The 15,590-nt window shown below is 37.5% G+C and overlaps 1 protein-coding gene across 1 annotated transcript in view; it reads right to left on the reverse strand.

Moving 5' to 3' along the window:
* Positions 1-15,590, reverse strand: part of GTDC1 (glycosyltransferase like domain containing 1) — a 189,373-nt gene that overhangs the window by 121,742 nt on the left and 52,041 nt on the right. Inside the window, exon 4 of the mRNA XM_050900249.1 lies at positions 6,055-6,265. Within this exon, the coding sequence (XP_050756206.1) occupies positions 6,055-6,236 (182 nt within the window). The 5' untranslated portion in view covers positions 6,237-6,265. The remainder of the gene's footprint in view (positions 1-6,054; positions 6,266-15,590) is intronic.

A 15,590-nucleotide genomic window follows, 5' to 3' on the forward strand; every position in this document is an offset into this window, starting at 1 on the left:
TAACATTTTCAGAAGAAGTTTTCAGAACAGATTTTGGGCGATATTAACCTAAATCACACAAACCCCAGTTTTACGCGTACGTTCCCACATTACATACTTCCAGCATCAGATGGCCTCCAAGTTCTCCCTCATCAGAGAGAATTTCACACCCGTTATTCAGGCTGGGACACTCTCTATTATCCGGGGCTACAGAAGTGGAGGGCATCATCTGTGATAAGTGGTGGAGCTTCATGCCGTTCCATATGGACGTATACTCTCTCTGCTTACACTTTAAGCTGGCTGGACACCAGCCAGCTCTGGTCAGAAGTCAGAAAGTTGTTTTAGCTCAGTACATGGTGCCTGTGTCTCGTATCTCGGTAGGGTTTATTGGTTTAGGCTCAACATGGTGCTAGGACGGCCATCTGGCCCCCGGTGCGAAGCTAGCTCCCAACCAGCTAGTTCAAAGCGTGGGCAGGACGAACGTGTATGCGTTTGCACAAGCCCGCGTGAACTAACCTCGGTGAACTCAACGGATTTGTTTTAAAAAAAAAAAAAAAAAAAAAATGCAAGCAAGTTTAGCACTAATGAAATTAAAGAAGTAATGACCCTTTACTCAGCTAGGGAGCGTGAAAGAGGAGCACAGGACTAAGCAGTGTCCCCGTACCCTCCTCTGGACATCTCTACAGCAAGGTAAGAATGTCATTATTTGTATCCGTCAGTGAGGCTGTAGAAAGGAATAAGTTACACCCACATGTTATTTTTAATCAAAGACGAGATCTGAACCCAGTCTTCAGGGAGTACTGGCTATTACGTTTAGCCACCTTATTTCTTCATGCCTTTATATCAACTAATCAAAGTACAAAGGACAACGCACCAGCCTATTCTCTAGGAGCATGTTCCATCGCATCTGATATAAAACTGCAGTTAAAACACACAAACACTTCTCAACTTTACACTGAGCAACAAAGAAATGGCGTGAAACTAAGAAGAGCTCTGGGCAGAAAATTATTCAGCAATTCCAAGAAGGTGAGCCACGTCTCATCTTCAAATGTAGCGAAGTTGAGCAGTAAGACCAAAATACACACTCTCAGCAGTCGATACCATAAATGAGATTCAAGTTTTATTCACCTATATACAGAAGCAAACACCACAAAATATGCCAAAAAAAAAGAACAGTATCAGGTAAACTTTTTTTTTAATCTGCAGGTACATGGTTATCTTTTATTTAACTACTGTACTACTCACACATGCAATTTATTTATTTCTCACCTGAGTGTTAATAGGGCCAAATGCTGGGAAGGCCTCTAATGCAGGGAAAACTATTCCACTTCCTATGAAGATTATATAAAGCTGCACTTCCCGTATTTGACATAATGATGTAAAAAGACAGAAGTGTTCCCAGCACAAATGGGCATCTATGTATTCAGCCTTAATGAAATGGCTGAAATTTGCCCTGCCTTGCTTCAATTCACATCTTCAAACATCTTCCCCAGGACATATTACTTGCAGGCATTTTTTTGAAAAGAAAATATCCAGAAAACAGTAAGTACTCTAGCTTACGACTGCTCACACATGCAAGCTATGTTATGTTTTCAGTGGGACTGAACTACTCACTGGAATAAAAATTTACAGGATTGCTGTTTCTAAAAGGACATTTAGGCGACACCAGTCCATCAGTTAGTAAAGAATTCACTCTATAACAAAGCATTTTCTCTTTATAGAACAGAATGAAAGCATCAGATCTGAAACAATCCTAAATCTAGCAGTATTAACAGGTTATTTAAAAAAAAAAAAACAACGAAAACCACATCTACATTATATACTGTTGGAATATACTATACATTGCTGAACACCACAACCTCCAGTTTGTTTTTTTCCAGAGCTCTATTAATTGAAAACAATGATTTGTCTTCTCTTTTGTAAAATGTAAAAAGCATAGAGTTTGTCTTTAAAATATAGTTGTCAAATATCAAGGGGTATATATATGCTAACATTTACCCTAGGGGTATTTCAGGGCTAGAGTCTGTTACAAATAAAATCTTTATTCATATGAACAGCTACCTGGGGGGCAATACTGAACGTTACACATAATATTTATATATATATATTTAAAATAATCTAGCAGTGCTGTTAAAACAAACTGGAAGCTACACTGCATTTAGTCTCTCCGTTTTGCAGAGCTAAGTCTTGTACTGCTAACTTTTTTGGTTTTCTGTAGAGGATAGTCCCTAAAATATAAAATGCTTTTGTCTAGTGTGTCATATCAACTGTTTTATTATTTGAAATTTAAAAGATTGTTCATGCTAATAAAGAACAGAATTACAGAAAAAAGAAAAGCAACTTTTTTTTTCATTAAATTGTGCAACAGTATTTTTAAATTTGAGAACTTTCCTTGAATTAAGAAGGAAAAAAAAAAGCTAAAAAAATTCTTTTTTGTTATATGCTTTCTAGAATTACTGAGTAGTCACTATGTGCTATGGAAAACAACTTTAGACAAGATCAGACATCTACATTTATCAAAGAGTTTAAGCTCTTTGCAAGTTTAAGCTCTGAAGCAAGTTAGGAGACAAAGCAGACAATGCAGCAGCTCTGCAGACTGCCAGCAGCCTGAGGAGGTCACGTCTCTCTGCTGGACCTTCCTAATTTACGTAATGATAATATTCCATCAACTGCTAACAAAACTCTGTAATTGTTGAAAAACTTGTCTAGAGAAAGCAGACAGCAATTCTGCCCTTTTTCAGTACATTTCAAATGCTGTGATTTGGAAATTGCCACCACAAGGATGAAACCGCTTGTACTTATGCAACGTCCAAACAGGCACCTTCTTTCCAATTAAGGAAAAATCATGTGAGTCTCTGTATAGCAATTCAGAAAGCTCTCAAAAATGCTCAGTTCTGTGGCTGCTGTACATCAATATATTAGACCTTTTCAAGTTCACCAGCCAAGTAAGCCACCTTTAAAAACTCTCCTTATGGCCTTCCAAGTTGGAGGGACTCGCTGCGTGCCTCATCTTCCCCATTCATCAGGGCTTCTGTCCTTCTTTAAGGAGATGAAGACGTCAGCTGGTTTAACAACACGCTGCACAATGAAGCCATGAAAACAGAAAAGCAACATTCTTCTAGAGAAACACAGCACAGCCTTTGCATCAGGGAACTAATATACATCTAGGCAGTGTTGCAGATAAAATACTAAGTGTCCGATACCGTCCATAATAGCTACATGTGCTCCCCTTGAAGGGTGAGGACATCTTCTCCCTGTGACAATTCTGGGTAGATCTCCTCATTTTTGCACGGGAACATCATTTTATTGCATACCAAGATATTGGCCACACGGTTCACAAAAGTAATGTTAGATGCACTGCTCGTTACCAATTCAGCTTTAATTCTTGCTCAAGGGAGTATGTCTGTTCTCCAATAAAAGTATTTGCAATTTCATCACATAAACTCTCTGGTCACTGCAGAGTATCTGAATTTAACATCTGTGATTCTGCATCGTATACTGTGCTTCAAAAGCACTTTTTAAGACTCTTCCTGAACTCACTAAACATGACTTGAAAACTAACAAATCTGCTTCCTTCCCATAATCAGCTTGTATGTATAAACATATAGATCTTTTAAAACATATGTATACTACTGCTGTATAGATGCATAGCAATATCAGACTTATTAGCATCAGTATTATTTCTCATACATACCAACATCTTGAAATAAAGTACAGCTTGAAAAGAAAAATTTAGTCAGGCAGCTCCGTTACCAAAACTGTTTGCACTCGAAATATTTGTGACCTTTCGATACTATTAAACGCACAAACAGAAACAAGGTATTTATGAAATGTCACATTTATGAAAATCACTTGTAAAAGAAAATTTTTATTCTACAAATAATGTCAATATTATAAATAATGCGAATTTGGTATTTCCCATGACCTCACAAGAAGGTTGAGATATTTAAATGTGTAATTCAAAACACTCACTCCTGCCGGTTTGCAATGAGAATTTTGTCTTAAACTACTACCTGGGAAGCAGGTCTTTAGTGGTTACTAGCAAGCTAGAAATAGGAGAATCAATGTCAATTTTAATCAATGTTTTTCCTAATAGGAGAGAGTAGTCAGCCTCATTAGGTTGTAGTCTGATGCACTTATACTTTCAATTTAATAAAATACTTGAAACATTCAATGACAAAACAAACATTAAAAATGTGCAAGTAAAGTAGAAGGTACCTCTAACCAGTTTTCCTCTCACCAGTCACATCAGCCCTTGTTCCTAAAATTTTATCCTACCTGCTAGGATAAGGTACATACGCTTTTTTAAACATCGCATCTTTGTCAACTCTGACTATTTGATTCTGTCTGATCAAACCCTAACAGCAACAGCAAAGAAAAAGCTTTCCTCTCTTTAAGATGCTCTATTGGTTAGATCAGATTTATTTGCTGTCAGTAAAGGTTATATTTGCACATAAGTCTATGACAGATTGCAAGTTTATTAATTTCAAGTGAGTTTTCAAGCTGCTGGGTTGAGGGTTTTTTTGTTGGGTTGTTGGTTTTTTTGTGGGGTTTGGGGTTTTTTTTGTCGTCATTCCCTCCCCCTTCCCCCAAGATGTGGATTACTTGACAAATTGGAGTTAAGTTATCTTAGGTCAATGTAACTGTAAGTTAAACTAATGAAGTGTATGTCTATGAGTGATGTCTGATTAGTTTAATACAGTTAGTGCTGGACAGCTTGGGCTGCTGACCTTGAAGGAACACAGATAACATTGTGATGCGTTGGAGGATGTGGTTGCGATACAAGACAAATTTACATAACAGTTTGTCATATACACTCCTCCAAAACAAAATTGTTGCAAAAGGAAAGCAATAGGAAACCAAAACTAAATGCCTCATACAAGACAAACCGGGGAAAATTAATTATAACATTTGGCTTGAGATGGTAGCTTATTTTAAACGCAAGCCAGAAGCAGGCACAGAAAAGGTGTACATTTATATAGTATGCATTCCAAAACGGATTAGACATTGTTTTGGGTAACACTCTTCAAATGCAGCCTTCTATAGCACAAGATCTACTCTTGAAAAATCATATTCCTTCCCCAGCCGACTATGTCTACTTGCTCCTGGTAACAAATACCAGACCCAGTTCTGAACTGTAACTAGTTAGCACATCATTTAGGTGTGCTTAGATCCTGCTGAAGTCCATTCTGTGGCTGAAAAGCAGCTGCTTGTGCTAAAACATCCCCATGCACGAACAGGCTCTCTCTGCGAAGGTACAAAGTCAACTGAGTGCTCGTTTACTACCCATGCCGTGATGCTCTGCTGCATGCCCTGAGCAGAGCACACACTGCACCATGTAGTATGTCACTGCTCAAGACAATCATCTTACCACATCTCAACTGATCAGGTAGGCCAAGCAAAATTGCTGGGTTTAAAGACAGCTTGGTTCTGGAGTGACTGATTCTCACTACACGATAGCTATCTGTTGACCTAAATAGTCTGCTTTTATCAGTTCAGGTTCTAGCTGATAGAAATTTGCCACTTACATAAATGCATAATTGACATCCACAGTTGCTGGCGCATTACAGAACCGGACCATCATTAAGATAAAACTGCTCCCTTAATCCCCCAGGTCAGCCTGAGTAGTACACTCTGATAAATCAGACTTGCTAATAGATACATCAGAGGGCAAGTGAGGAAGCTTGCAGTGTTCACATCTGCGCCATCTTTTAGCCTAATCTGTGAAGCACTGTTTAAACCTTTCAGTATTACTGAATTCACTTGATAATTTTAAAAGAAGATGTACATATACATGTATACACAAACAGGTATCCATATACTTGCACTCTTGGAGACTCTCAAGGACTAGCGATGCAAGACAAAATAGTCTAGGAAACTCTAAAACATAACAGTAATTTCTCAAGTATACCCCAAGAAGTCAATGCAAGAAGAAAAACTTGTATTGTCCGTTGCAAGTCTCCATTTGCTTGCGCATATACACTTGCATGCACATAACCGAAGATTCAGCTCAAGAGACCTGGTTGAAGGGCTCTCTGTAATTTGAGCTTAGAAATTATTCAATTCCTGGGTTACCTGTAATTAGTACTTGTTGGCACTGTTTGCATGAAATAAAGAGCAGCAGTCCGTGCTTTCCAATGCCACTTCTTGGCAGGGAGCGTACAGAGGACACAGTCTTCTTGTAGCTCTTCTTGGAGAAGATCCATCAGCTGTTTGTGGGAACCACCATAAAAGGCTTCAACGAGAAGAACACTCATCTTCCAAGTACTTCAGAACCGTCTGGATTCTGAAAATGACAATAGAGAAATATTTTACTTCAGAAATACATCTTACTTTTTTTAATTTAAGAAAATGATATTGGAAAAAGCAGAAACATATTGCAAGGCCTTACAGTGTCTTCATTTTTCCCGTGAAATTAATCCTTCATATTATATTAATGAGTTTACTTCAGAAAAGGCTACTTAGCAATTATGATGACAAAATTATCACACCTATTAGCTTCAACCATTGAAAGATACCGTTTGTAATTTTTAAATGAATCAAAATGTGCAAGACAAAAAAAAAAAAAAGTATTTTGAATTTATTGTTTTGTTTTCAATCAGATACTTAAAAGCAGCTTTACTTTACACATTCTTAAATACATCATTCTTCCATACATTAAGGGATATGTCCATACAATGTAGTTTGTTCATTTTTACATAAGTTTCTCCCTTTTCCTGGTGGTAGATAAAGCTAAAGAACAATTCAAACGCACTTCAGCCCCAACAGTTTCAAATAATGGTAATTTGGGTAAGTGACTTAAAGCCGGAGTGCAGCCTGGGGAGATGCAGTCTGAGCATCCCCCCAGGACTCTCTCCTGCATCACTGGGAGCTGGGATCACCCCCCGAGCAACACGCTCGGACCCTGCAGGAAATGTAAACCATGTTGGGTTTGGGTTTTTTTTTTTTTTGCGTACTCCAAAATGGCTGGAAGAGAACAGTATCGCAGGCTTAAGGAAGATCTCAGATGAGAAGCCACAGAGCTGCTCACAAACAGGATGCAAAACGTGCTGCCCAAAGTGAAGGGAAAGATGAAAACCCTGTGAGTATTGCTCATCTCTTTCATGAGTCACAGACTTGGGGTACTGAAAAGCTGCTTTTCAGATGCTTCAAGCAAAACCATCACATACAAAAATTGAAAACAAAACCCTGAAAGGTATTCACCATCCATGACTGCCTCTCTGATGGTTTCCTTCTCAACATACCCTAACCAGGGAGGACTCTCCGTTAAACTTATTTGCTCAGGCTTCATGTTTGATGCTGTATATTGCAAGACCGTACATCCATTTCCTGACCTGTAATTTCTAGTGGTTTCAGATTGTAATCCTTATCTTCTCAAAGCCTCTGGTGACAAGAAGTGAGAATTCAACAGAGAACTACGTACCCTCCAGAAAATCTCAATCATCATCTCAATCTTGAAATTTAGCTAAATTCAAGTTCAGGTTAAAAAAACCCATGTATTCTGTAATCAGAGGGTAGAAAACAAACAAAAAAACCCACCTTACAAGTGCACTGTAGCTATTAAAAGATCAACTAGCCAGCAACAAAAATCCAAACACTGAATAAATTTAATTGGGAGACAAAATACAAGAAACCACTAGACAGCTTTGAGTCATTGGCACATCATGGTGCAAGCTGAAACAGCGATGTAGATCTCCTGGGTCATTACAGATCAATCAGCAAAAGAAAAAGTATTCCGTGCTCTGACTTTCTTGCCATAATCCAGCCTGGATTCGGGTTATAATTTGCTCTATTATTCACTCCCCCCATACCGTTTCAAATAAGTTATTTTCTTGGACAAATATGTTCCTTTCAAAAGAAAAATGATAGCCTTCTGGAAGCAGAGACTTCACTCCATTTTGGAGCTTGCTTCTTTTCAGGTAGCAAAGCAGATTCTGATCTCTTTTCCACTGACCTAATTTCAAAAATCACACTTTTGAGATCACTGACGTTTTCTGAATTTACAATGATGTAACTGAAATCATACTCTCTACTCCAAAGCCCTTTTGGAGCCTGCAGGGTAATAACTGCTATAAAAACACAAGCTGTGTTTTAGAATATGCACTATTCACCTAAAGAACAATTTGTAATTAATCATGCTACGCTTGTCATCAAATGTCGCCGAAAATTTAACTCAAAAGGACTAGAGGGAAGCGTTTTGCAAATTCAGCCCCTAAAAAAAGGGGGTACGTGAAAAGTTAGTAAATGCCACTGAGTCAGTCACTCAGGGAGAAGGAGTTGCAGTTAATTTACAAATCATTAGTGGTATCAGTAATAAAGTAATTCGTTCATGAAATATCTGATCAAATTGCACTTCATCAGACTAGTTCTGAAACCAGTTTTATTGCTAGGTTTAGCTGAATCGACAATGTGCTCTTTGGTTTTATTTTGCAAGAGTTTTCACTGTACGTCCCTTATGGGGACAGAGAATGACTGTACAGGCTGACGGTAAGAGACTTTTTCAGTTCTCAGATTTCCTTCTTGCTTAAAGATCCTGACATTTAGGTTATTCTGCATTTATCCTACCTTTAGATCTATTAATAAAAACGTGTTATGCAAATGTTACACAAATATCGCCATACAATAAACTCCCTTTGGCTATTTACATTGGGAAACTGGGTTGAAATTGTGGATGCATCGTGGAGTGGGTGTTAGATGGCTCTTGCTATGTAATTCTTCACAATAACACTCGTAGACCTCATGGCAGCAGCACGCGAGGGTGAAAATCAGCAATGACACATTTTTCAGAGACGATCTGAAGCTCAAAGGCTTTCTCACAAAACTCTCGCTCCCAAAAAAATTTAGGTACTGCTCACTAACACTTGTAGGATTCTAGTGTCGTATGATCTGTATAAATTACCAGCAATACACATCAAATTCAATTTAGAAAAAAATGTTATATAAGGAGCAGTATATGGCATGTTTTGTTCTTGTTTTGTTTTTTACAAGATGCTACCTAAATATGAAACTACTAAAGAATAATGGCAGCAAAATATATGTCACATTAACTTCAGGGGCTGACTAAGCTGGAGCAATGAAAAAGTCAATAAATCTTCTGTTTTAAAAAGATACACTGATAATGCAAAGGAAATTATATTATATATAACTAATAATTTCTTGTATTTAATAAGGCACAGAGGAGGTAGGACACAGTCATTTACCTCATATTTCACCCACATGACTTCCAGTTTTGTTCACATACAAAAATAACATCTATTATTTTTGCTTTATTTCCCTTGACCTAGCCAAGTTAAGGTAAATATGTACTATATACTCCTCGGAGGTCTCGAAAAGACACAGCTGATAAATGGCCTGAGAACATTCACCGTATCTGATGGAATGCAATCCTCAATTAAATATAAATCACTCCAGGTATTCTTTTCTCCATTTCAAAGAAAACAACAAACACTAGAAAAACAGAACTGCTTCCCCTTTCTCATTACAGTGCTTCCTCTCTGGAGCCAGCAATCCTGGGTGTTCCTCTAACAGCTCAACCCCATCTGCAGGGCTGCAGCACCCTTTGCTTTGAAAATCTGTTACTCTGCCTATACCGTATGTAGCAGCACATTCTTCAGGATATACATTAGTAAGAAACTATCTGGAATCAGAAAATCCTTCCAAGTGGTAACAGTGTCAAAAATGACATGAACTAACACAGAGGTATATTGAAGTACCGAGAAATTTAGGTAGGTAATTAGGTGCTGTCTCAAAGCCAGCATCTCACAGTGACATTCACCCAGGACTTTTGTCATTTGCTTCAGCTCTACCGCACGGTGAGCACGTTGCAGAAAAATGGCAAGTGATGGAGCCCCTAAATGGGCCACTGCTGTTTGACCCAATAATTTTCCTTTAAAAGAAATTCTGAGTACTATACAGAGTAATAAATAAATATTCACTTTAACGGCACGGAAGAATTAACTGTTCAACTAGCCACAGAAACCATGGCTTCTTTTTAAACTCTAGGTGAACACCAAATAAAGTATTTTTGTTAACCAACTTAGGTAGAGAAAACTCATCATTTTCCATGATTTATTAAATAACACACATTCACTCTGTCTTATAAACAGAAACGTGGTTTCACAAACATCAGCATAGCTCGCATCAGAAAGCCATAATTAGCTCTGTTCATTGACGTATTCAGACAACATAAATTACAGATCATGTTTAAATATCTGTCCAACAAAATAGTTGAGCAACAATCCAAAACCAAAGGAATAATTGTTAATATATTCCATAGGTAGAGAGCTGCTATTAGTTACAGGAAATAAGGTATATGGTTTCAGTAATGATCGTTTTAACGGTCACAGTCCCACACGTATGAGAAATTTATTCCACCACTATATCCAGAGCACACGTGGTTCAGTATCTTACAACTCAACTGACTACAAAACGCATCAGGTATGCACTGCGGACATAAACATACTTATAACCTTTGATGATGTCAGATAATCACACCGTAATACCTAATACAGGCAAAAACTTTTCATGTTCCACATTCCGACAAAATGGGATTTTCCAAAGGACTATTGCAGGGTCTTTACCTTTCCTCCTCTGCCTCTTCTCCCTCCCAGCCCCACAACAGGCACCCATCCAAAGTGTGGATGCGGCATATACACATACACAAACCTAGATTGAAAGAGCCTGCATTACCCTCCTACTCACGACAATGACTCACTGAAACCCCAGAGCTATACCTTAAACACAATCCCATTTTAATGTTTGACCAGAATTTAACTCGTATTTAGATCACCCAAAAGTACCGGCTCTAAGGTTTGTCATTACTAAACTATCTAAGTGCACAAAGCGAGAATGCCACTTAATTTATCTTTTATATAAATCAACTGGAAAAAGCAAGAAATTCTCTGCTTCTTTTCAGAATGCGGTAAACCAAAATCGTTCACCTTTATTTGGACGTCTGCATCAGCACTAATATTAATCTACTGGTGACACCCATAAACCACAGTCTGCCCCATCCACACAACCTGAGAGCTGCAAACACCTACAGGCATCAAGGATGCTAAACACTGTCTACACTGAAACCTGCATGGACTGCACTGCCTGCTTTTGTTTCACTAAACACTAAAATACAACATTTAATTTTACTGTGCTTATGATCTACATATATGTTTCCAAAGACTGTCTTCATTACATTGACAATCAATTCCCAGCCAGAAATAAAAATAGAGTGAAGGGGAGAAAATGGCAGAAGTCCCAGCGGTCTCAGGTAAGGATTCCCCCGTCTGGGAACTCTGCCTCAAAATCCCTTTTAGCGTAAGACTTACTTATGATACTTATTTGAAGTACTTGCTTAAAGGACTGCTAAGTTATTCTTCTATGGACTATTTTAAGATTACTGTAAATACACATATATTGAAAAATCAGCTGCTTGTAATACACTTGAAAATACACAATTATTAATTTTTTTCTCATTCTCAGAATTACGTTCCTCAAAACACTCACACATCAGAGTGTGGGGCAGGCATGCATCCCATGTAGGTGAGAAGCACAGCAGCGCTTGAGATGATGCAACTAGAATTGCAAACAATAGAATTTTTAAAGAATTGTTTTCATCTTAACTAAAAAGCAAACTGTGAGGATTGCTGGGTTCAGTTCTTACATCTGTGCTTTTAACCCTGAAATGCAGCAGCAGGAACTGAAAGTTACAGTTTAAAGATGTCCCACGGCTATTAGTCCAGGGACACCCTGACACAAGAGACGGTAACGGCTCCTTTTGGAGTTTACGTATTTGGAAGTAACATGCTGTAAAATCTGCACATTATCCTATGCATGCTAAGTAAACAATATTGCTATAAATCCTTATGAAAAAGTTGCTAATGCATATGCAGAGTGTGCATTTTAAAACTCAGTATTTAAATTGTTTTATTATTTTATCTAGGCAAAGGCACTAATGACCTTCATTTCTTGCTGTAAATTAAATTTTTTTTCAGCTGTAGAAAAGCAAAAAAAATTAATCCTTAGAATTTTCTTTTCACCTTCTTTTCTGACACAGTCTAAGACTGTCATAACTACTTTGCATCTACACTTCTAGCCATCCTCAATCAACATCTTTGAAGATCTTAATCTATATTGAATAAAGTAAATTATTGCAATTTATTTTTTTTCCAGTGGAGAAAAACATCTGTGTATCACATTCATGGTTAACTCAAAACCACATACAGCCAACATTACCTCGGTAGGGAAGCATACATCCCCCTTTGGAGCACAGTACTCAAAAGACATATTTTCAGGGAAATTTCACTGACCAATCTCCTGATTCCCAGTACATTGTGAACAGCAATTACAATACACAACTTGGTTTGTATGTCTCTAGTTGACCTACTAAGTGGTATACACGGGACTAAGTACTACTTGGAATAGGGTATCAGTGATACTAAATAATCTGTAAACTATTTTTGTGAGTTCAAAGGCAAAGTAAGTATTTTTAATATTTAATTAGGAGAAAGTTTTCTTGATTTCTAAGCCAAAAGAGAAGGGGAAAAGACAAAGAAGTGTGATGGAGAACCAGAGTCATGCTCTGCCAGGGAAACAACTACAGCCATGACTACCCATCGCCAGCAAACTGGATTACTCTTCCACAGAGTTTGTTCCTCTGCCTTCTCCCTTTAATGGTCCCTATAGATTGACAGAAGTCGACATGAGTATGCTGCAGAGCAGTAGATACTGAACATTCAATTATCTTCACAAAAAGTTCTAACATTATTTTGGGTGGCTCTTCAGCCAGTAACAGGATTTTGGGGGGGGGGGGGGGGAGGGATTAGTACAGACCTAATACGAGAGTATAACCTGAAAATACAATTGCTCACCTTGCATTTGATAGAAAATTAGTTATTCTGATTAAAGAGTTAATTATAAGCTCCCATTTGCCATGTAATTCAAAAGCCTGGAATAATGATAACTTACTTTAACCGAGACTGTTAATGTTGTTTAATGGTATGTTGGTTTTATCCAACTTATTTGGACTGTGTTTACAGTGCTTGAAGCCTCAAGACAGTTTACAAGACTCATCTTTTCCAGTACTGTACCTATTACTATAAATTTGGTAATATTGATGATCTTGAAGGCTTACATTAGGTTTAAATAGATGAACGATACTTGATTTAGAGTATCTCTGAGTGGATAGGGAACTAATAGGTGTGGTAATGGGAGATGTAGCACTATTTTTAAACTTGACAGGAGACATATTAGTTGCTAGTTCCCTATTATAGAAAAAGCACCAGTCTGGTAATAATGGGCTGGCATTTTGAAATTCCTCTGATTTATTAGGAATATGATGAGAAATGTGTTCCACACATTCTGGGCTTCAGACCAGTTTCTGCATAGAAAGGTAAGCATTACAACCTGCATTCATAGCCAGTTTAAGAACATACATATACACTTGAAAAAATGACTTGTAAATATTTTAACTAATTTTATTTGAAAGACTTAGTCTATAGTTCGTATTAGCTAATTGATTAAAAGACAAAACACTTGCTAGAAGCCATCATTAATTGCTCCGTCAGATAACAGAATCACCCTACATCAAAAAGTTGGTTTGTTTCCTACAGCAAATTTAAAGTAGTAAAACCTTAAATGATGAATAGCGAATCATTCTCGTATCATCGAAATTTGGGATTTAGCACTTAAAACACTCCTCTTGTACAAAAGCTGGAATTGCAAGTGTTAATTTAAACATTAATTTAAACAGTAGGCTTGGTAGCCTGAGATGTTTGGCAGCAACTTTTGAGTGGGCACAAGCCAGATTTATTTTACAGTCAGAAACTATCCATTTGAATATGTGATGAAAGGATCTGCATCTTCAGTCACACCTTGAGTCAACAAAAAGGATGGGATGAGATCTACTGTCAAATCGAGTTCAACTGTGAAACCCGGGAGGAGTCCCACACAGAGAAGTATTACCGAGGGACAGATATGTGAACTTCACAACACATGCCAGTAAGGTTACTTCAAAATGAAATTCAGTCATGATGGAAAATGGACTTCAAAAGGGGTGCCAAATGTATCTGCCATTTTATTCACCTAAAGACCCGCAACACAAGCAATTTAAAATGATAATCATGAGGATTGTGCCAAGCTACAAAACCCTTCACCAAGCGAAGAGAATAAATCATCAGGTTTTCGTTTGTTTATAAGAAGCAACATTTAAGTATTAGATCCCTACAGCAGTTTGGATATGATGGTCTTGTGATTCATAAAGTAACTTCAAGGTTGCAAAGTTACCTGCACAAAAAAGTCCTTAATTTTAACTATTAAGTACTAGAATTCAACAGATGAAACAATTTTTGGTCTTCCACTTGCCCAACTCTTGTCTTCTCAGGAGAGAGCTGAACCAATGCTTCATACTATGAATCTATGAGAACAGAAATACATCTCATTAACTTCTGTCCAGTCAGCATCATGGTATCTCTCTCAGAAACCTCTCGAAAGCTATCGGATTCAATAGTAAACATCACACAACATTGAATAAGGACTTCATACGGTGCTAAACATATTTTTCCATTTTAAGAATATTTACATCCTATTTCCAACTTGACATACAGAAGATATGTTATCCACATCGATTTATGAATCTAGTGCAATGAAAGTTGCCAATTTGATTCAGTGGTGCAGCATCATGTTTCCTGTAAATAATTTCCCTATAAAGTTTTGACTAAGCCCTCTGAAAGGGCTATAGTAATATTAAAGGCTCCAGACCATGGTCAAAGTGCTTTCTGACAGCTTACTGCAAGTGTTCCCCAACATCTCTGCTGACCCAAGAATAGCAAATCTAATGACTTAAGTCACTTGTTTCCATTCTGTAGTCTGCAGAGCCTACAAAATACTTCCAAGGATTTGCTTAAAGCAATGAAGAAAAACATATTCATACATTTATTTCACTTTGCAAGTATTAGAAAGTTAAGGGGTCTACCTCCTCCACTGGGAAGTATCTATGGATACACACATCGCAGAAAGCTGAAAAATACTGACATGAGTTAAATAAAGACGTCTGTTATCATCTGTCAATTGAAATGGTGAGCATTTCAGGAAGTATTTTTTTTTCATGAATAAAAGCGATATACAAGCATCTCAAAACAATCTGTTTTGGAAGGTTATCTTGATTATTTTGTAAACAAGTTTAGGTTCTGAGCTGATGTTTTAAAAACAGATACTGCAAAAAGAATAAACATTAATGTCTGGGGGAGACCCTAACAGACATGAGACGAGCGTGGCGCTTTTTAGCACTGCCACAGATAACAGTAAGGCAAGGACATGCACAGAGGACATCAAGATGTAAATTTTTTCCTTGAAGATTATCAGATGGCTGATATTAGAAAAGCGCCATTAAAATCACCACCATCAGAAAGCCTGTGCCTTAAAAACTTTGCTTTTGTCGCACATAACAAAATCTGGCTATAGCACACGATCTGCATTGCAGTTTCTAACGAAAGCAGTTAAAAACAGTTGGGTTTTTTATTTTACTTCATTATAGGTCATGAAGATATTTGTAAAACTCACTTAGGACTTCAGCTTTAGTGTCACTTGAGAATCACTTCTCTGCCTATCAAAAAAAAAAA

This window comes from Gymnogyps californianus, chromosome 7 (genome assembly GCF_018139145.2).
Source record: "Gymnogyps californianus isolate 813 chromosome 7, ASM1813914v2, whole genome shotgun sequence".
Taxonomy (NCBI): Eukaryota; Metazoa; Chordata; class Aves; order Accipitriformes; family Cathartidae; genus Gymnogyps; species Gymnogyps californianus.